The sequence below is a fragment of the Ranitomeya variabilis genome, chromosome 7 (genome assembly GCF_051348905.1).
Source record: "Ranitomeya variabilis isolate aRanVar5 chromosome 7, aRanVar5.hap1, whole genome shotgun sequence".
NCBI classification, from domain to species: Eukaryota; Metazoa; Chordata; class Amphibia; order Anura; family Dendrobatidae; genus Ranitomeya; species Ranitomeya variabilis.
This window is the reverse complement of record NC_135238.1, coordinates 206404443-206428181: the sequence shown is the minus strand read 5'-3', so window position 1 is coordinate 206428181 and position 23739 is coordinate 206404443. Positions and strand designations below refer to the sequence as shown.

Here is a 23739-nt window from a genome sequence, read left to right as displayed (position 1 = left end):
ACAGGATTCAGAAGACATCTGTGACTCCAACTCAGACAAGGGAACGGAGGGGTCCCTGATCCCAATCCCCCTAGTAATACTGCTCTAGTTGAGGACTTAATCTCTTCCATCCATTGGGTGCTGGACATTTCTGATCCGCCACCAGTGACACCAGAACACAAGATTTCCTTTGAAGGACCTCTGAAGCCGCCTAAGGTTTTCTCTAACCACCCAGAGTTTAAGGCGATCCTTAAAAAGCAGTTCTCACAGCCTGAGAAAAAATTCGCTAATCGCAAATATCTAGAGGCGAGGTACCCCTTCCCGCAGAAGGATACCAAGGAGTGGACAGACCCACCTGAAGTGGACCCCCCAGTCTCTAGACTAGCAGCACAGACCCTCCTTTCACTGCCAGATAGCTCAACCCTCAGGGACGCAGCAGACCGGCAGGTAGAACACCAAGCGGTTCAAATAGCAGTCGTAGCAGATTACATGCTTCATGCAGCTCTGGATTCAGCAAGGGGTGTAGCGGGGATAGCCTCAAACGCCATCACAATTCGGCGTATCCTCTGGCTGCGGGAATGGAAAGCCGATGCAGCCTCAAAGAAGTCCCTCACGCACCTCCCCTACCTCAGTGGGCGTCTTTTGGTGAACAGTTGGACACAATGATATCCAACGCCACCAGGGGTAAGAGTACCTCTCTTCCCCAACTAAAACCTAAACACACTTACAAGAAACGTAACCAAACTCGATTCCGATCCTTTCGGAATTCTTCGGGCTGGTCCGTCTCGCGTCCAGCACAAAATCGTAACCGTTCCCCACGCAGGAACAACTCACGATCAACGCAAAGGTCGGACAAGACCTGGCAGTTCAAAGCAGCCCAGTCTAAACCTAGAGGAGGAAAATCTCAGACTTTCTCCTCAACATGACTCATGGACCCCGGAAGACACCACACCGGTAGGCGGCCGACTTTTGCTCTTTCATCAAGTCTGGCTGCCTATTACAGAAGACAGGTGGGTCAGGGAACTAGTGTCTTCCGGATACAAAATAGACTTCACCTCCAACCCACCGGACCGATTCTTCCTCTCTGTCCCCCCAAAACCACCGGTCAAGGCTCGTGCCTTCCGGAAAGCGATCTCCTCGCTTTTTCAAGCAGGAGTCATAGTACCGGTCCCCATGGCCGAGCGCTTCCAAGGGTTCTACTCCAATCTTTTCGTAGTTCCCAAGAAAGGAGGCAGCGTTCGGCCCATACTGGACCTAAAACAACTCAACAAATACGTACGGGTCCGTCACTTCCGCATGGAGTCCCTTCGGTCCATCATTGCGTCGATGGAGAAGGGAGAATATCTCGCCTCCATAGACATACAAGACGCATACCTGCTTATACCGATTGCACCTGCTCATCAAAGATTTATCAGGTTCGCAATCGACCAGGACCACTACCAGAGTGTTTACCAAAGTCATGGCAGCCACCATGGACGTCCTGCACTCCAGAGGCATAGTAGTCGTTCCATACTTGGACGATCTACTCATCAAGGCTCCCACCTTCAAGGTCTGCGAGCTCAGCGTCTCAATCACAATCGACACTCTGAGTCGCATGGGTTGGTTAGTCAACCTACAAAAGTCACCAACCCCGAGTCAGTCTCTGACCTTCCTGGGAATGCTATTCAACACCTCCAGGGGTCTAGTGCTCCTTCCCAAGGACAAGGTACTGGCTCTCCGTCTAGGAGTTCGCACTCTCCTCCGCAAACCCCCTCGATCCCTCCGGTTTGCCATGAGAGTCCTCGGCAGGTTGGGGGCAGCAATAGAAGCCGTCCCATTTGCCCAGTTTCATCTCAGGCCTCTCCAACTAGCCATCCTCAAGTCCTAGGTCAAGAACCCTTTCTCTCTCGACAGGGAGTTCCGGCTAAGGTCGTCAACCAAGAGGTCCCTGCACTGGTGGCTCAAGCCAGCCTCGCTAGCAAAGAAGAAATCCTTTCTCACAGGTCATTGGAAAGTTCTGACCACCGATGCGAGCCTGCAGGGTTGGGGTGCAGTGCACCTACACCACAGGGCAAGTGGACCCCAGTGGAAGCGACCATGCCCATCAACATCCTGGAAATTCGTGCCATCCTCTTGGCATTGAGGGCTTTCCATCACTTGCAGCCTCTCACATCAGAATACAGTCGGACAATGCCACGGCTGTGGCATATGTGAATCACCAAGGGGGGACCCGCAGTACCCAGGCGATGCGAGGAGTGTCCCATATCCTCCACTGGGTGGATGACACCGGGTCGGTTCTCTCGGCGGTCCACATTCCAGGTGTGGACAACTGGGAAGCAGACTTCCTCAGCCGACAAGAAATAGATTCGGGAGAGTGGTCTCTCCATCCCGAAATTTTTCGCCATATCTGCCATCGCTGGGGGACCCCGGATGTGGACCTAATGGCATCCCACTTCAATGCCAAGGTCTACAACTTCATGGCCAGAACACACGATCCGCTTTCTCTCGGAGCAGATGCTCTGGTTCAGGACTGGACCCAGTTCCAGCTTCTGTACATTTTTCCACCTCTCCCCCTGATATCCAGAGTGGTGAGGAAGATCAAACAAGAGGGAGTTCCAACCATCCTAATTGCACCGGACTGGTCCAGACGTACATGGTACGCCGACATCGAACAACTTACAGCAGACGCCCCCTGGCGTATCCCCGACCGCCACGATCTTCTATCACAAGGCCCGTTCTACCACCAGAACTCAGGGGCTCTCAATTTGATGGCGTGGCCCTTGAGACCTGGGTTCTAACCCAATCAGGGCTCTCGCCGGACGTCATTGGAACCATGATCAGGGCACGGAAGCCAGCCTCTGCCAAGATTTATTACCGTACCTGGAAAGCTTCCTTTACCTGGTGCGAATCTCGTGGCCAGACCCCACTCCCTTATTCCCTACCCAAAGTACTTGGTTTTCTCCAATCGGGTCTGGAGGCCAAGCTGTCATTAGGCTCGCTTAAGAGGCAGGTGTCAGCCCTCTCAGTGCTTTTTCAAAGGCGCATTGCTACCAAGCCGCAAGTAAGGACTTTTCTTCAGGGGGTTTCCCTATTGGTTCCCCCCTACAGACGACCACTAGAAACGTGGGACCTCAACCTGGTCCTGACAGCATTGCAGGAACCACCCTTCGAACCCCTTAAGGAGGTCCCGCTCCGCCTTCTCTCCAAGAAGGTGGTTTTCCTGGTGGCAATCACCTCACTACGCAGGGTGTCTGAACTGACAGCACTCTCCTGCAGACGGCCCTTCATGGCCTTTCACCAGGACAAGGTAGTTCTTCGTACGGTCCCATCCTTCCTTCCAAAGGTTGTGTCCAACTTCCACCTCAATGAGGAAATTTCACTACCATCCCTTTGTCTGGTCCCGGTTCATAGAGTGGAGAAGGCTCTGCATACGCTTGACCTCGTCAGGGCATTGCGTATATACGTGTATGGGACTGTGTCCTTCCGGAGGTCTGATTCTCTTTTCCTCCTTCCGGAAGGTGGCCACAAGGGTCTGCCAGCTTCCAAAGCTACCCTTGCCAGGTAGATCAACTCCAACATACAAGAGGCCTACCGCCTTAACAATTCTCCTCTTCCAGCCAGTATTACGGCACACTCTACACAGGCGGTAGGGGCCTCCTGGGCCATTCGGCACCAGGCTTCGGCACAACAAGTGTGTAAGGCGGCCACTTGGACTAGCCTACACACGTTTACTAAACACTACAGGGTTCATACCCAGTCCTCAGCGGACGCGAGCCTGGGTAGATGTGTTCTGCAGGCGGCGGTACCCTAAGTATAGGGGCCTGTCTGCACAATATTCGTCCATTGCTTCCCACCCAGGGACTGCTTTAGGACGTCCCATGGTCCTGTGTCCCCCAATGAGGCGACAGAGTAAAGGAGATTTTTGTGTACTCACCGTAAAATCTCTTTCTCTTAGCCTCTAATTGGACGACACAGCTCCCACCCTGTTGGCTTTTCCGGGCCGTTGTAACTGTTGAGTTCTCATATTGTTTTCTTGACTCGTACATAGTTGCCTTCTTACAGGCATAATTATGTTATTCATGTTACATAGTTGCCTTCTTACAGGCATAATTATGTTATTCATGTTACGTTCCTCCTACTGCTTTTGCACAAAACTGGAGAAGGCTGATGCCGTCCAGGGGTTTATACTGCAGAGGAGGAGCCACAGTTAATCTTTTTCAGATTATGCATAGTGTCGCCTCCTAGTGGACAGCAGCATAACACCCATGGTCCTGTGTCCCCCAATTAGAGGCTAAGAGAAAGAGATTTTACGTTGAGTACACAAAAATCTCCTTTTTGCAGTGTTTTTCACCCATCTTAAGGCTATGTTCACATGCAGTGTTTTTTATGCAGATTTTTTATGCAAATAAGTACCTGCTTTTTACCACACTAGCAAAATGTATGAGATTTCAGATATCTCATGCACGCTCTTGTTTTTTCTCCTGAGTGAAAGTGAGAACTGCAGCGATTTTCAAATCTGCAGCGTGTCCATTCTTTCAGCGTTTTTTTTTCTCCCATAGAACGCAATGGAAAACGTGCTTTGCTGTGTTTTAGCAACCTTTTTTTGTAGAGAAATCATACATGTAATCTGCAACAAAAAACATCCAGCAAATTCTGTGTTTTGAAAGTGGTGTTTTTGCTGCCAAGAGAGCAGTTTTGCTGCAGAAAAAAACACCACATGAATATAGCCTAATGAATGGGGAAACCGACGCCTAAAAAAAACTATCAAAAATGCATGTTTTTTATGCAGCTTTTTTGATGCAGAAAATTCTTAAAGGGAACCTGTCACCCCCAAAATCGAGGGTGAGGTAAGCCCACCGGCATCAGGGGCTTATCTACAGCATTCTGTAATGCTGTAGATAAGCCCCCGATGTATCCTGAAAGATGAGAAAAAGACGTTAGATTATGTTCACCCAGGGGCAGTCCCTGCTGCAGTCCGGTCCGATGGGTGTCGCAGTCCGGTCCGGGGCCTCCCATCTTCATAGGATGACATCCTCTTCTGGTCTTCACGCTGCGGCTCCAGAGCAGGTGTACTTTGTATGCCCTGTTGAGGGCAGAGCAAAGTACTGCAGTGCGCAGGCGCCGGGCCTCTCTGACCTTTCCCAGCACCTGCGCACTGCAGTACTTTGCTCTGCCCTCAACAGGGAAGACAAAGTACGCCTGTGCCGGAGCCGCAGTGTGAAGACCAGAAGAGGACGTCATCCTATGAAGATGGGAGGCCCCGGACCGGACCGCGACCCCCACAGGATCGGACCGCCGCCCAGGTGAGTATAATCTAACCTCTTTTTATCATCTTTTAGGATACATCGGGGGCTTATTTACAGCATTACAGAATGCTGTAGATAAGCCCCTGATGCCGGTGGCCTTAGCTCACCCTCGATTTTGGGGATGACAGGTTCCCTTTAATGTGTGCACATTCCCTTGGTTCAGAAGGCTTTAGTGTGTACAATGCATAGAAAGAACACACGGGTGCACAGCCTTCATCTTCACTACATATTAACTATTACATTTCATGTATTGCTTATGCATGTATTTAGGGATTAACACGTATTTTTTTTTTTATTTTTTTTTTAACCAGCGATCCATAAAAATACGAGACTCCAAGTTTGGTTTAGCGCTTGTGATTGAAAGCTCCCAGCAGGTAAAAGTTATTACTAAGTATTGTAGTATTTGGTTGTATGTTCAGGTGCAGTGCTGGGTGCATGTTGTTAAATGTCGTTCCCATCTTAAAAAGTGATGGCGTGTCTATAGGATATGTTAAGGAGATCCCAACCTCTGTGACCCCAACAGATCCTGAGAGTGAAGAGGCTGTGGCTCGGATTCAGCACTGCGGCCTCTTCAGTCTTTCCCTACTCAACGTCGCTCTGTCCTATGCAGGGAAACTGCAGCATAGCATAAGTGAATGGGGCCACCTGCAATGCCGGAGTTACTAAAGTACCTATTTATATAAGATATGTCAGTAGATCAACAGATTTTATTCACTTTCCGGCTATCTTACAGTAAAATGTAATAGACTGTGATTCCTTGTATCTTAGACTCATCATATGCTCACCAAATATTAATGTGATTTTGATAATGTATTAAGGTAAAATAAATACTGTATATTACGTTAAATAAGTAGATTAATAACCTTTCCTGAAATTTTCTTTTTCAACGTTTTGTTGATGTTTCTGTTGTTTTGAGTGTTGTATTCATTAGTCTTGCCCTTGTCTCGTGGTTTAGAGTGGCGGCTATGTGCTCGGCTTTAAAATCGACCCAGTAGAGAAGCTCCAGGATTCTGTGAAAGAGATTAATTCATTGCACCGAGTCTACTCCGCAAGCCCAATATTCGGAGTAGAGTATGAGATGGAAGAAAAGGTAACTTGTCACTTTTTCTTCTGAACCATTTTTCATGATTGACATAAATCTCAAAGCGGAAGTGAAAAGCAATGGCCTCAACGAAAAGTGCTGCAGGCCTTTGGGTTTGGGAACTTGTACAATTCGCATCTCGTGGACCCTATACTATGCCTTGTATAGCAGATGTTCAGTTAAAAGCTATCTCTCTTGACTTTCCCATACACATGAAAATTCGGCTTGGCTGAGTATTCATGAGTCATAGGGCTCATATTCCTTTGCAAGAAAAACAGACGAGTGCAATCCGATAAAAAAAATATATGTCCCTTCTCATCTGCAATTCAGCTCAGGCTGAGAAATCGCAGCGATTGTCCTCGTATCTCGGACGCGAGTCGCCAATGCAAGTCAATGGCTGTGAAATGTCCTTACTGCTGCGTGCAGTAAAATCACAGCGTGACACAACAAAATAAAATAGATATAAAGATGTCAGTTAAATATATAATTAGTACAGTGCTTGTGTAGCTTAATGTACATGTATTTAATTACTAAATAAGTTTAAAAAAAAATGGCGTGGGATCCCGCAAAATTTTATTAACCAGCAGAGGGAAAGCAGACAGCTGGGGGCTGGTGTTTATAGCCAGGGATGGGGGTAAAAGCCATGGAGCTTCCCAGGCTATTAACATCATCTCACAACTTTATACTAAGTCTTTACTGGTGATTAAAATGGGGGACCTCATAAAAAAATGACTTGGTGTCTCCTTATAATTATTAACCAGCAAAGGCTAGACAGACAGCTGTGGGCTGATATTAATAGTCTAGGAAGGGGTCATGGATATTGTCCCTGTCCCAGACTAAAAACATCATCTTTCAACCGCCCCAGAAAAGGCGCATCCATAAGATGTGCCAATTCTTGAGTTTATCCTTGCTCTTCCCACTTGTTCTGGTGTGGTGGCGTGATGTCAGTTTTGTTTTTTGTAGCTGACATCAATCCAAGTAGTTGGTAATGGAGAGGCATTTATAAGACGCCCCATTACCAACCATTGTGGTTGGTAATGGAGAGGCATTTATAAGACGCACCATTACCATAATCATCTAATATATAATTGTCTAAGGGTCACTTCTGTCTTTCTGTCTGTCCTTCTTTCTGTCTGTCACGGATATTCATTGGTCGCGGCCTCTGTCTGTCATGGAATCCAAGTCGCTGATTGGTTTTGCCAGCTGCCTGTCATGGCTGCCGCGACCAATCAGCGACGGCCACAGTCTGATTAGTCCCTCCCTACTCCCCGCCAGTCAGTGCCCGGCGCCCGCTCCATACTTCCCGCAGTCACAGCCCGCTCCATACTCCCCGCAGTCACCTCTCACACAGGGTTAATGCCAGCGGTAACGGACCGCGTTATGCCACGGGTAACTCACTCCGTTACTGCCGCTATTAACCCTGTGTGACCAAGTTTTTAATATTGATGCAGCCTATGCAGCATCAATAGTAAAAAGATCTAATGTTAAAAATAATAAAAAAAAATAAAAAAATCATTATATGCTCACCTTCTGCCGCCTTTCCCGCTCCTCGCGACGCTCCGGTGACCGCTCCATGCAAGCGGCAGGTTCCGGTGCCAAGGATGGTATGCGAGAAGGGCCTGCCATGACGTCACGGTCATGTGACCGCGACGTTATCACAGGTCCTGCGAGAAGGACCTTCCATGAAGTCACGGTCATGTGACCGCGACGTCATCACGGTCATGTGACCGCGATGTCATCACGGTCATGTGACCGCGACGTCATCACAGGTTCTGCGCTCATACCAACCCTGGGCCCGGAAGCTGCCGCGTGCACCGCACACAGGGCCAGGACTTCAACGGGCCTTCGGAAGGTGAGTATATGTTTATTTTTTATTTTAAGTCTGTATACTACGTGGCTCTGTGCTGTATACTCCGTCGCTGTGCAATATACTACGTGGCTGGGCAATATATTGCGTCGCTGGGCAATATACTACGTGACTGGGCAATATACTACGTGACTGGGCAATATACTACGTGGACATGCATATTCTAGAATACCCGATGCGTTAGAATCGGGCCACCATCTAGTATTGTAAATAAAATAAAAAAACACCCTGAATAATAATCCTTTATATCAAACAAAGACGATTGTTTTTATATAAAAAAGCAAATTTATAGTCACCTTACTGCCCAATCCACTGAAGCCAATGTCCCCTGTAAAAGAATTAAAATAACAACCATATGCCTCCCCTGTCCTCACCTGACACTCGTCCCACTTTTCTGGACCGATATCAGTCCGTTTTTGTCTTTGTTTTTTACTGTGATGGGTATGAGCCCTTAAACTAATGAAGGGACAGGAGTAAATGTGGTGCGTAACCCGCTGACTTGCCTTTTGGGCTGTATGGATGATGTTGCTACGGATGAGTGGAAGGTTGACTATTGCAAGATTGTTGTATGCTGCGATGAAGCTTATTGCGATACATTGGTTGGATGATAGACCACCAGGAAAAAAGGAATTTATAAACAAAATGCATTTTATTGTCCTCATGGAAAGGAATATATACATCAAGAGAGGTCAGAAAACATAATTTGAAAATGTGTGGGGCGGATGGATGGATTACCCAGGCATGGCAGTCTGTTGAGTTGATGTACAATAGAATGGGGGTCGTTTAGTTGCTTCTAGGGGGATTTCTACATGTACAGGTGGGCTTTTGTAAAGATTGGTACCATCTTGCAAGAGGTGATGTTAGATGGTTTTGATGGATATCGGGCAAGGGATTGAGGGGAGAGGGGGGTTGGTTACAGGGTAAGGGTGTTGTTTAGTAAAATGAAAATGTATTAATAGGTCTTGTATTCATTGTACCTGTCTGGAAATTGTGTCAGACTGTGTTACTGGCGTGTCATATGCTTTAATAAAAACTATGTGATTTAAAAGAACAAAAAATAATGAAGGGAGGAACAAAGGAATCAGGTTTTTACCCTTGGACTGCTCAATAAATGGGAGAGTTAGAAAGTCCTACATTTGACTGACAGCTGGACCCCCAAAATCAGCTTATTGTATAGGGGTACTTGTATACATTAATCACTGAGTAGATCACAGTGCATGCGGAGCAGAAGGACAGGTCTTTCCAGCTCTAATCTGTCACTTTTATTTATTATAGGTGACATGGCTTCTCCGTTTTGCATGTTATAAAACTTTAGTAGTTGCTTAAAAATATATTAGACCTCATTTATCACAAACATAGAAAGTTACTGGAAGGCTTATGTGTAGTCTACAAAACTGCTGGGACATAACTGCTCTGTGAGTCACGATAAAGGTCTTTTCAAGAATCTCTGTATAATGTCCTGGAGGAGATTAGCTGTACCATAAATAAAATGACAAGCTGCAGTGCTGTCATTTGTTCATGGAGACGTGCCTTCTACTCGGTGGACACTTCACTTACACAGTTCATGACTTGGCATGACTCCTGTATTTTGTGTGAGGGTTGAAATCCTTTTCTAGGATCCTTGACTATTAAACAAAGCGGCAGGTTGCCACAAAGAGCTTCTCTTTTTCTGTAGACGCACCAAATAGGTGAGGTAGATGGGTAGTCTATTGATTTTGGATCATTATACCTGTGGTTGTGCTTTCCAGTGTGATATTTTTTCTGGCAGTGGTGTAACTAGAGTCCGATAGGCCCCGGTGCAAGATTTGGACAGGGCCCCCTACCTTCACCGCATGTTGATTAGATGTATGGGCCCTTGTAGCGTTCTAAATCTTATTTCTTTTTCCCACCAGCTCATTTTCCTATTCTTTTGCATTTTTGTCACACTTAAATGTTTCAGATCACCAAATATTCAAATTGCCTCTTCTGAGAAAAAGAGGACTTAAACTCTATAGCGTCACCTGTTGGAAGTAGCGATCCTACAAGTCACAATCAACCCTTTAACGAGTCGTGCAACGTGACTTAGGATAAAAGCCAAATCAGTACCTCAATTCGCAGACACAGTGTTTCGGGCTGTCGGCCCTCGTCAGTGCGAAGCATGAGAACTGATTTGGCTAGGTGAGAGGCTCTGGAGTGGGGTCTAAGGGGTAGCGTTTAGGTCGAGATCGTTGCGCCCCTGTTTCATGGTGTTGGTGGAAGCGCAAAGCTGTTGATCTGGATGAGCAATTCTAATGCAGCACGGACAGGTGGTACTGGAGCACCAGGTCAATGTGGGGGGAACAAAATTGGCAGATGTGGCAGAGCAGGAACAATTACAACTGGATCAGCTGAACTTTAACAACCGCAGCAGAGCTGGTTCAGCGCATGCGGATTTCTTGCAGAAAATGTCCGGTTTTCTTCAGAAATCCTGACGTGTGCACATAGCCTTACTCTTACTAGTCGTTAGATAACTTTCCTGTATCCCAGCGCTGTAGGGCAGAACAATGCCTATCAGGGGTGTACATATTTCTTGTAGATATGCTGCTGTATGTTCAGCATGAAATCTCGTTTCTTTTCAATGTATGACTGATCGCTCGTTCAAATGTATATAGACGTTTTCCTGCTCTAGATAACTAGACTCCTGAGTGAAGGCGATGCTTACATGGTTTTCAACCTTGCTGACAGTACGAAGGGTGAAATCTGTGGCATGGCTGCAATGAAATTCTGCAGCTTTTCCATTGCAAAAAATCCATCTCATGTAGACACACACTAACTAGTTTCACACTAGCGTTTGGCATGGCTGCGGAGGGCTGCGGACTTCCTCCGTGAAGACCCGCCCACTGCCGCGCCTCTTCCTTCAGCTCCGCCTATGGCTGCATGCATCCTGCGTACCCTATCTTTAACAGTGGGTACGCAGGCCATGCGGATGTATGCGGATGCCTCCGCATGCGTAGTTTTCACGCTGCGCCGACCGCAACAAATTGCAACATGTTGCATTCGGCTCAGGTTGGCGCAGCGTGAAAACGACGCCTGCCGAGGCATCCACATACATCCGCATGGCCTGCGTACCCAATGTTAAAGATAGGGTACGCAGGACGCATGCAGCCGTAGGCGGAGCTGAATGAAGAGGCGCGGCAGTGGGCGGAGCTTCACGGAGGAAGTCTGCAGCCCTGCCAAACGCTAGTGTGAAACTAGCCTAAGACTTTTAACCGATACAGAAGGGTTTTTGGGAGGCATAAAACAAAGGTTTACAACAACAACAAAAACTATTCCTTTTTGTTTTATTTTTCAGCCCCAGGCACTGGAGGAGCTAACGGTTGAACAGGTTCAGGATGATGTGGAGATAGAAGCTGATGAGCACACTGATGCTTTCGTGGTAGGTGGTTAGAAGCATGTCCACCCTAGAGGCCCCCATGTATATTAGATGGTTATTGGCCAAACGATGCTTCACCTGATCATTCATCAGCCAGCTCCGCCATGTCTCATTTCTATTTCTGGGAGAACAAAACGATCGGCAGTCTGAAATCAGACATCTCCCCTGACAATCACTTGGCTCCCACCATACACATCAGAGTGTCAGCCGAATCTGACGCTAACATCTGCTGCTGTCAACATTAGTCTAATGTTTTTGGTAGACTTAAACTACTAATATTGAAATACAGGCTATAGAATGCTGACAAAAAGTCCTCCCTGTGTGTCTCATATCGGATGCCTTGTTGCTGAGAAATCATCTTATCACTTTACACTATGTTCCAAATTATTATGCAAATTACATTTTTCTCAGATTTTCCTAAAAGGTTGGGGCAAATGACAGTCAGTCTAATAAAAGTCATCACCCGTTAGAATATACATTGAATTTTATTGAGAAACCTCCCAATGATAACAGTATAATCTCCAAAATGAATAAAAACTCAAAATGCACCGTTCCAAATTATTAGGCACAGTATAATTTCTAGACATTTGATATGTTTTAAAGAACTGAAAATGCTCATTTGTGGAATTTGCGGCACTAGGAGGTCACATTCACTGAACAAAAAAGCTATTTAACTCCAAAACATCCTAACAGGCCAAGTTACATGTTAACATAGGACGCCTTCTTTGATATCACCTTCACAATTCTTGCATCCATTGAACTTGTGAGTTTTTGGAGAGTTTCTGCTTGTATTTCTTTGCGTGAAGTCAGAATTGCCTCCCAGAGCTGCTGTTTTGGTGTGAACTGCCTCCCACCCTCATAGATCTTTTGTTTGATGATACTCCAAAGGTTCTCTATAGGGTTGAGGACAGGGGAAGATGGTGGCCACACCATGAGTTTATCTCCTTTTATGCCCATAGCAGCCAATGACTCAGAGGTATTCTTTGCAGCATCAGATGGTGCGTTGTCATGCATGAAGAAGATTTTGCTCCTGAAGGCACGTTTCTCCTTTGTATACCATGGAAGAAAGTTGTCTGTCATGATCTCTGCAGGCAGAGATCATAGCAAGCCTATAGAGGGACAAGCTCTCGGAAGATGGAACTATACTGACCATGAACTAAGCCTGCCGCGCAACTAGAAATAGCCAGGTAGCATTTCCTATTTATCGCTAGATGCCCAGCTCTGGCCTAAGACCTAAATAGCTAGCAGAGGGAAATATAAGACCTGGCTCACCTCTAGAGAAATATTCCAAAGAAGACAGTAGCCCCCCACATATAATGACGGTGAGTTCAGATGAAACAACAAACGCAGCAGGAAAATAGTCTTAGCAAATTTGAGGTCCGCTTACTAGATAGCAGAAGACAGATAGTATACTTTCATGGTCAGCAGAAAAACACTAACAAAACACCATCCAGAGATTACCTTAAACTCTGGCATTAACTCATAACGCCAGAGTAGCAATCCCTGATCAACGAGAGCTTTCCAGACACAGTAACAAAACTTCAGCTGTGAACTGGAACAAATAGGCAAAACAAAACATGGACAAAAGTCCAACTTATCTAGTAGTAGTCTAGAAGCAGGAACAAGCACTGAGAGGCATCAGATAACATTGTTGACCGGCAAGAAACCACCAGAGAAATGAGCTTAAATAGCGACACCCACTACTGATGGAACCAGGTGAAACAGGAAAGAGGATGACAAGTCCAATTCCACAAGCGGCCACCGGGGGAGCCCAGAATCCAAACTCACAACAGTACCCCCCCCTCAAGGAGGGGGCACCGAACCCTCACCAGATCCACCAGGGCGACCAGGATGAGCCCTATGGAAGGCACGAACAAGATCAGAAGCATGAACATCAGATGCATTGACCCAAGAATTATCCTCCTGGCCGTAACCCTTCCAGTTGACCAGATACTGGAGTCTCCGTCTGGAAACACGAGAGTCCAAAATTTTCTCCACAACGTACTCCAACTCACCCTCAACCAACACCGGAGCAGGAGGCTCAACTGAAGGTACCACAGGTACCTCATACCTGCGCAATAACGACCGATGAAAAACGTTATGAATGGAAAAGGACGCAGGGAGGTCCAAACGGAAAGAAACAGGATTAAGAATCTCCAATATTCTATAAGGGCCGATGAACCGAGGTTTAAACTTAGGAGAAGAGACCCTCATAGGGACAAAACGAGAAGACAACCACACCAAATCTCCAACACAAAGCCGAGAACCAACACGACGATGACGGTTGGCAAAACGCTGAGTCTTCTCCTGGGACAACTTCAAATTGTCCATAACCTGCCCCCAGATGTGATGCAATCTCTCCACCACCGCATCCACTCCAGGACAATCCGAGGATTCCACCTGACCGGAGGAAAATCGAGGGTGAAACCCCGAATTACAGAAAAACGGGGACACCAAGGTGGAAGAGCTGGCCCGATTATTGAGGGCGAACTCTGCCAATGGCAAAAAAGCAACCCAATCATCCTGGTCAGCAGAGACAAAACACCTCAGATATGTCTCCAGGGTCTGATTAGTCCGCTCGGTCTGGCCATTAGTCTGAGGGTGAAAAGCAGATGAAAAAGACAAATCTATGCCCATCCTAGCACAGAATGCCCGCCAAAATCTAGACACAAATTGGGTACCTCTGTCAGAAACAATATTCTCAGGAATACCGTGCAATCGGACAACATTCTGAAAAAACAGAGGAACCAACTCAGAAGAAGAAGGCAACTTGGGCAGAGGAACCAAATGGACCATTTTAGAGAAACGGTCACAGACCACCCAGATGACAGACATCTTCTGGGAAACAGGCAGATCTGAAATAAAATCCATCGAGATGTGTGTCCAAGGCCTCTTAGGAATAGGCAAGGGCAACAGCAGTCCGCTAGCCCGAGAACTACAAGACTTGGCCCGAGCACAAACGTCACATGACTGCACAAAGACTCGCACATCTCGTGACAGGGAAGGCCACCAGAAGGATCTTGCCACCAAATCCCTGGTACCAAAAATTCCGGGATGACCTGCCAATGCAGAAGAATGTACCTCAGAGATGACTCTGCTGGTCCAATCATCCGGAACAAACAGTCTATCAGGCGGACAACGATCCGGTCTATCCGCCTGAAACTCTTGCAAGGACCGCCGCAGATCAGGAGAAACGGCCGACAAAATTACTCCCTCCCTAAGGATACCTGTGGGTTCAGAATTACCAGGAGAGTCCGGGTCAAAACTCCTAGAAAGGGCATCTGCCTTAACATTCTTAGAACCCGGTAGGTATGACACCACAAAATTAAAGCGAGAAAAAAATAAAGACCAGCGCGCCTGTCTAGGATTCAGGCGTCTGGCAGTCTCAAGATAAATCAAATTTTTGTGGTCAGTCAATACCACCACCTGATGCCTAGCCCCCTCGAGCCAATGGCGCCACTCCTCAAACGCCCACTTCATGGCCAAAAGCTCCCGATTCCCAACATCATAATTCCGCTCTGCGGGCGAAAATTTGCGAGAAAAGAAGGCACAAGGCCTAATGACGGAGCAGTCGGAACCTTTCTGCGACAACACTGCCCCAGCTCCGATCTCCGAAGCGTCAACCTCAACCTGAAAAGGCAGATTCACATCAGGCTGACGCAACACAGGGGCAGAGGCAAAACGGCGCTTAAGCTCCTGAAAGGCCTCTACAGCATGAGGGGACCAATTAGCAACATCAGCGCCTTGTCTGGTCAAATCAGTCAGTGGTTTAACGACATCCGAAAAACCAGCAATAAATCGGCGGTAAAAGTTGGCAAAGCCCAAAAATCTCTGAAGACCCTTAAGAGAGGAGGGCTGAGTCCAGTCACAAATAGCTTGCACCTTGACGGGATCCATCTCAATGGAAGAGGGAGAAAAAATATACCCCAAAAAGGAAATTTTCTGGACCCCAAAAACGCACTTAGACCCCTTCACACATAAAGAATTAGACCGCAGAACCTGAAAAACTCTCCTGACCTGCTGGACATGAGAGTCCCAGTCATCAGAAAAAATCAGAATATCATCCAGATATATTATCATAAATTTATCCAGAAAATCGCGGAAAATATCATGCATAAAAGACTGGAAAACTGAAGGGGCATTAGAAAGACCAAAAGGCATGACCAAATACTCAAAGTGGCCCTCGGGCGTATTAAATGCGGTCTTCCACTCATCCCCCTGCCTGATCCGCACCAAATTATACGCCCCACGAAGATCAATTTTAGAGAACCACTTAGCACCCTCTATACGAGCAAACAAATCAGTAAGCAATGGCAATGGGTATTGATACTTAACAGTGATCTTATTCAGAAGCCGATAATCAATACATGGTCTCAAAGAGCCGTCTTTTTTTGAGACAAAGAAAAACCCAGCTCCCAAGGGAGAAGAAGATGGACGAATATGTCCCTTTTCCAAAGACTCCTTTATATATTCCCGCATAGCAGCATGTTCCGGCACAGACAGATTAAACAAACGACCCTTGGGATATTTACAACCCGGTATCAAATCTATGGCACAATCGCACTCACGGTGCGGAGGTAACGACCCAAGCTTGGGTTCGTCAAAGACATCTTGATAATCAGAGAGGAACTCAGGGACTTCAGAGGGAATGGACGACGAAATAGAAACCAAAGGTAAGTCCCCATGAATACCCTTACATCCCCAGCTCAACACAGACATAGCTCTCCAGTCCAAGACTGGGTTGTGAGACTGCAACCATGGCAATCCCAGTACCAAATCGTCATGTAAATTATACAGCACCAGGAAACGAATAATCTCCTGGTGATCCGGATTGATACGCATGGTTACTTGTGTCCAGTATTGTGGTTTATTATTAGCCAATGGGGTGGAGTCAATCCCCTTCAGAGGAATAAGAGTCTCCAAAGGCTCTAAATCAAAACCACAACGATTGGCAAAGGACCAATCCATTAGACTCAGAGCGGCGCCAGAGTCAACATAGGCGTCCGTGGCAATGGATGACAAAGAGCAAATCAGGGTTACAGACAAAATAAACTTAGACTGAATGGTGCCAATGGAAACAGACTTATCAAGCTTCTTTGTACGCCTAGAGCATGCTGATATAACATGAGTAGAATCCCCACAATAGAAACACAATCCATTCTTCCGTCTAAAATTCTGTCGCTCGCTCCTGGACAGAATTCTATCACACTGCATACTTTCTGGCGTCTTTTCCATAGACACCGCCAGATGGTGCACCGGTTTGCGCTCCCGCAGACGCCTATCAATCTGAATAGCCATTGTCATGGACTCATTCAGACCTGCAGGCACAGGGAACCCCACCATAACATCCTTAACGGCATCAGAGAGACCTTCTCTGAAAGTTGCCGCCAAGGCGCACTCATTCCACTGAGTAAGCACAGACCATTTACGGAATTTTTGGCAGAAAACTTCAGCTTCGTCTTGCCCCTGAGATAGTGCCATCAAAGTTTTTTCTGCCTGAAGTTCCAAATGAGGTTCCTCATAAAGCAAGCCCAAGGCCAGAAAAAACGCATCCACATCGCGTAACGCAGGATCCCCTGCTGGCAATGAGAAGGCCCAATCTTGAGGGTCACCCCTGAGCAAGGAAATCACAATCCTAACCTGCTGAGCAGGGTCTCCAGCTGAACGAGACTTCAGGGACAAATAAAGCTTACAATTATTTCGGAAATTCTGGAAGCTAGCTCTATTCCCTGTGAAGAACTCCGGCAAAGGAATTCTCGGCTCAGATACCGGAGCATGTACCACAAAATCTTGTAAATTTTGTACTTTCGTGATGAGATTATTCAAACCCGCAGTTACACTCTGGAGATCCATTATTGTCAGGTGCACACAGAGCCATACAGAGATTAGGAGGAGAGAGAGAAAAAAGACTGCAGCAAGGCAGACTGGAGGAAAAAAAAAAAAAAAAAAATTCCAGCAGACTTCTTATAACTCTCCTTTCTCAACCTGGGTCTTTAACACTTTATTGGCCGGTCAAACTGTCATGATCTCTGCAGGCAGAGATCATAGCAAGCCTATAGAGGGACAAGCTCTCGGAAGATGGAACTATACTGACCATGAACTAAGCCTGCCGCGCAACTAGAAATAGCCAGGTAGCATTTCCTATTTATCGCTAGATGCCCAGCTCTGGCCTAAGACCTAAATAGCTAGCAGAGGGAAATATAAGACCTGGCTCACCTCTAGAGAAATATTCCAAAGAAGACAGTAGCCCCCCACATATAATGACGGTGAGTTCAGATGAAACAACAAACGCAGCAGGAAAATAGTCTTAGCAAATTTGAGGTCCGCTTACTAGATAGCAGAAGACAGATAGTATACTTTCATGGTCAGCAGAAAAACACTAACAAAACACCATCCAGAGATTACCTTAAACTCTGGCATTAACTCATAACGCCAGAGTAGCAATCCCTGATCAACGAGAGCTTTCCAGACACAGTAACAAAACTTCAGCTGTGAACTGGAACAAATAGGCAAAACAAAACATGGACAAAAGTCCAACTTATCTAGTAGTAGTCTAGAAGCAGGAACAAGCACTGAGAGGCATCAGATAACATTGTTGACCGGCAAGAAACCACCAGAGAAATGAGCTTAAATAGCGACACCCACTACTGATGGAACCAGGTGAAACAGGAAAGAGGATGACAAGTCCAATTCCACAAGCGGCCACCGGGGGAGCCCAGAATCCAAACTCACAACAGTTGTCAGTCCGAAACTTTATGTACTTTGCAGAGGTCATTTTCACACCTTTAGGAACCTTAAAGGGCCCTACCAGCTGTTTCCCCATGATTCCGGCCCAAAACATGACTCCTCCACTCCTTGCTGACGTCGCAGCCTTGTTGGGACATGGTGGCCATCCACTACTCCATCCATCTGGACCATCCACAGTTGCTCGACACTCATCACTAAACAAGAGTATTGGAAAATTAGTCTTCATGTATGTCTGGGCCCACTGCAACTGTTTCTGCTTGTGAACACTGTTTAGGGGTGGCCGAATAGTAGGTTTATGCACCACAGCAAGCCTTTGAAGGATCCTACACCTTGAAGTTCGAGGGACTCCAGAGGCACCAGCAGCTTCAAATATCTGTTTGCTGGTTTGTAATGGCTTTTTAACAGCTGCTCTCTTAATCCGATGAACTTGACTGGCAAAAACCTTCCTCATTCTGCCTTTATCAGCACGAACATGTCTGTGCTCAGATTCAGCCACAAATCTCTTCACAGTATGATGATCACGCTTAAGTTTTCGGGAAATATCTATTGTTTTCATTCCTTGACCAAGGCATTGCGCTATTTGATGCTTTTCAGCAACAGAGAGAACCTTTTTATTTCCCATATTGCTTGAAACCTGTGACCTGCTTAATAATGTGGAACATCATTTTTAAGTAGTTTTCCTTTATTTAGAACCACCTGGAAAACTAATTATCACATGTGTTTCAGGTTGATTTCAGTGATCCATTGAGCCCTGAGACACAATACCATCCACGAGTTTATTTGAAAAACAAAACAATTAAATCTTTACGACACTTAAATCCAATTTGCATAATAATTTAGAACACAGTGTATATAAATTACCTCTTCCAGGCTCTGGGGAGGGCGCTGCCTGAAAGATAACTGCCTCCAGAGCTTAATGGTTACCAGTGTCACCAGTGTGATGTTTAATGATTACTAGAGTTGAGTGAATATGTTCGAAAACAATCGCAGAATCCAAATTTGCCGTATTTGTGCCAAATTTATGTTTGATGTTCGTTTTCTGAACAGATTCGTTCTTTTCTACTCCCATTGACTACAATGTCATTCGGCTGTGTTCAGCGAATATTGCAAATACAATATTTGTCAGCAATCGTAATCCGAACCGAATATTGAAATACTTGCTCAGCTCTAATGGTTACCAGTGTGATGTTTAATGGTTACCAGTGTTATCAGTGTGATGTGTAATGGCCGCTCTCTGCTCCCCTGATCTCACTGCAGAGCTGTGTGTGATTATAACACATCTGTAGGTTCCTCTTAGCTTCCATCTCACAGGCAGAAAGGGTTGCAATATTAATACCTACTTGTATGTAGGAATATCAAAGGTATTCACAAACCACTCACACATATAAAAGAGGAAGGATCAAGTAGAGAGGAAGGTGGATCTGGTAAAGGGCCAAGTTCGCAGCTCACACATGTTAAAAATGTCTCCCTTATAGAAGTAAACTTATCCAATGCAATTGGCCAAAACAAAGGAGCATAAGTATACACGTCACAAAACACTGTTACTGCTTACCCATGTTTTAAATTAGAAACCACCTCAGCCTCCCCGACGCGCGTTTCACAAGAAATGCTTTTTCAATATATGGGAGCCATTTTTAACATGCGTGAGCTACGAACTTTGCCCTTTACCAGATCCTCCTTCCTCTTTAATTGATCCTTCCTCTTTTGAATATTAATTTTGTCATTTGTGTATAGTTTTAAATATGTGCAAGAAGATTTTTTTTTAGACATATATTTTATATATGTGTGAGTGGTTTGCAAATACCTTTTGGTATTCATATGTAGGTATTAATTTTGTAGGAATCCACTCCATTTATGGTTTTCTATAAATTGATGGTGAGACTGATATGAGTATGTCTCTAGCCAAAACTAGTATTTATTTAGAGAGGTGCAAAAAATGTGTTTGCAAGAAGACAAATTTCATTTCTCCTGTTCTGTGTTGCTTAATTAGAATTTTTCAATGTAGAAAAACAAGTATGATAATAATTAAAACAACATGCAATTTCACACTCTTCATTTACCACCTCTTTCCCATGGTGTCAGTATGGACAGTATGTCACCGTTGTGACCAGTGTTTTAACATACAGTGTTCATACTATCCTTGGGATTTCTTAGAACATTATACAACCATTTTAACACTGGAATCGGACATTATAGAAGAAGAAGTAAAGCTAGAAGGAGAAATATAAAGAATTTATTTGATTGCCAAATGTTGAACCTGTTTCTAGAAAAAACGCGTGTGTTCAGACATGGAATTTGTGGATCACAAATGTTCTACTGATGCAATATTTTTTTCCATTTTTTATAGGCTTATTTTGCAGATGGAAACAAGGTAAGTTTCAGTATTTGTAGCGTAAAGTGTTAGACTATCCTAGCAGATTTATTCAAGTTTTTTTTTCCTATCCTTCAAGCAACAAGATCGTGAGCCAGTCTTTTCTGAAGAACTTGGCCTCGCCATTGAGAAACTAAAGGACGGTTTCACTCTTCAAGGATTATGGGATGTCATGGTGTAATATTTTTTTTCCCAACAACCTGAAAAAAAAAAAAAGTAAAAAAAAAATCTAGAGATCATGAAATAACCAAACAACTTTGTATCTTGGGTTAAAATACATTTTGTAAGAGTCTTACTAGTTCACTCTTGAGTGGATCTACTACTACATCTGTTAAATATGTTACATACTAGTCCACCAGAATGACCTGTACATACCAGTATATCTATCATCATAGGAACTACATATGAGACGGTACACGTCAGGAAATTTCTATTTATATATTTATTTTGGATCTAGGAAATTATAATTTTTAAGTCCTGCTCCGTCTGTCATTTACATATTTTGATATTTTGTTTATTCCCATTATTTTTTTTAAACATTGTAAAATAAAGCAATGTTATGTAATGTAATAAAGCTTGAAAAATGAAATCTCAACATTTATTTCTGTTGGTGTTTTTTCTTTGTTGGGATGATATTAACATGTTGTTTAGTATTTTTTCTTTTTTGCATGCTCCTTTTTTTTTAGATGTTCCAGTGCCCCCATAATAGTGATCGCAGTAACAGTTAGCTACTATTGCGCTTGCTCCACAGTTATAGAGGTATTCCAATCTCCATAATCCTATCCCATTATGTAGTAGTTGTAATAATAATATTATTGGCAAATATCTCCAACTAGAAATGTAGTATAGTCCTTCTGATTCGCTATGTTGTTTACTTCATGGGAAGGTCATTGCAGTAGCTTAGATATCCATGGTTACAACCACTAACTGTCACTATATGAGTAGTTCTAACCATGGATACCTAAGCTACTGCAACGCCCTGCACATGGGTTAAGCAACATAGGGAATCAGAAGAACTATACCACATTTCTAATTGGAGGTATTTGCTAATATTATTATTATTGCATCTACTACATATTGGGATAGGATCTTGGAAGTGTGAATACCCCTTTTAAGGTATATTGTCTTTGTCTGTGACATACTGCTATTCCTATTCTCTACTTTGCTCAATGCTAAAGTGTGCAAGACCCCACCGACTGATGGCATTGATTGAAACATAACGCTTTATTTAATTCGACAATGTATGCTTGCGAGGAGGCAGTTTCCCACGCTAAGTCCACACCTTCAGTAGAACACTTTGGTGATTTGAGAACTGCTTGTCACCATCCTTACATGGTCACTGTCGTTTTAAAAACTGCTTAAATAAATAGAACAAGTGAATAAAAGAAAGTTTGTAATAAAAAAAATATATATATATATATATATATATATATATATATATATATATATATATATATATATATATATATATATACACATATACTTTAGTCCCTACTTTTGATCCTTCTTTTTTCTTCCCTTGCCTCTTGAACTTACTGAGGATGAGATTACTACTGCTTATTGAAGTCTGTAGAGATGAGAGATCCAGAGAGAAACTCTGATCATGTTGCTGCTTTGTAGTGGGTGCATTATCTAATCCCAGAGCAGGATGTACAGCTGTACTGCTCAATACTTATGTCCTCCATGCAGCTGCTGCTTCTAAAGTCAAACTGCATGGAGACAGAAGATGTTGTACTGGCAAAAATATTGCAGTATATCTTATCAGTAAAATATGCTTCTTTCCATACTGGTGAGCCACTTCTTCCCTGCATCTTGAAGTTACTGACAGATCAGATTACTACTGTTTACTGAAGTTATGAAGTGGGAAGAGCCGAGTGAGAGAAAGAGACAGAGATACATCAATCATATATCTGCTTTCTGGAATCACACTGTTTAGGACTGCTATATAATACACTGCTCAAAAAAATAAAGGGAACACTAAAATACCACATCCTAAATATCTCTGAAATATTCCAGTTGCAGATTTTTATTCATTGCATAGTGGAATGTGTTCAGAACAATAAAACATAACAATTATCAATATAAATCAAAATGAATATCCCATGGAGGTCTGGATTTGGAATGATACACAAAATGAAAGTGGAAAATCAAATTACAAGCTCATCCAACTTCAGTGGAAATGCCTCATGACAAGGAAAAAATGCTCAGTAGTGTGTGTGGCCTCCAGGTGCCTGTATGACCTTCCTACTGTGCAACACCTGATGAGGCGGCGGATGGTCTCCTGAGGGATCTCCTCCCAGACCTGGACTAAAGCATCTGCCAACTCCTGGACAGTCTGTGGTGCAATGTGATGTTGGTGGATGGAGCGAGACATGATGTCCCAGATGTGTTCAATCGGATTCAGGTCTGGGGAACGGGCGGCCAGTCCATAGCTTTAATGCCTTCATCTTGCAGGAACTGCTGACACACTCCAGCCACATGAGGTCTGGCATTGTCCTGCATTAGGAGGAACCCAGGGCCAACCGCACCAGCATATGGTCTCACAAGGGGTCTGAGGATCTCATCTCGGTACCTAATGGCAGTCAGGCTACCTCTCGCGAGCACATGGAGGGCTGTGCGGTCCTCCAAAGAAATGCCATCCCACACCATTACTGACCCACTGCCAAACCGGTCATGCTGAAGGATGTTGCAGGCAGCAGATCGCTCTCCACGGCGTCTCCAGACTCTGTCACGTCTGTCACATGTGCTCAGTGTGAACCTGCTTTCATCTGTGAAGAGCACAGGGCACCAGTGGCAAATTTGCCAATCCTGGTGTTTTGTGGCAAATGCCAAGCATCCTGCACGGTGTTGGGCTGTGAGCACAACCCCCATCTATGGACGTCGTGCAATCAGACCATCCTCATGGGGTCGGTTTCTAACCGTTTGTGCAGACACATGCACATTTGTGCCCTGCTGGAGGTCATTTTGCAGGTCTCTGGCAGTGCTCCTCCTGTTCCTCCTTGCACAAAGGCTGAGGTA

The 23739-nt window shown here is 44.9% G+C and overlaps 1 protein-coding gene across 1 annotated transcript in view; it reads left to right on the top strand.

Annotated features, from left to right (window-relative positions):
* Positions 1-21316, top strand: part of BBS5 (Bardet-Biedl syndrome 5) — a 47030-nt gene extending 25714 nt beyond the window's left edge. The window contains exons 8-12 of the mRNA XM_077272767.1: positions 5576-5638; positions 6220-6354; positions 11523-11606; positions 20698-20721; positions 20801-21316. Of these exons, the coding sequence (XP_077128882.1) occupies positions 5576-5638; positions 6220-6354; positions 11523-11606; positions 20698-20721; positions 20801-20902 (408 nt within the window). The 3' untranslated portion in view covers positions 20903-21316. The remainder of the gene's footprint in view (positions 1-5575; positions 5639-6219; positions 6355-11522; positions 11607-20697; positions 20722-20800) is intronic.
* The last annotated feature ends 2423 nt before the right edge of the window (positions 21317-23739 follow it).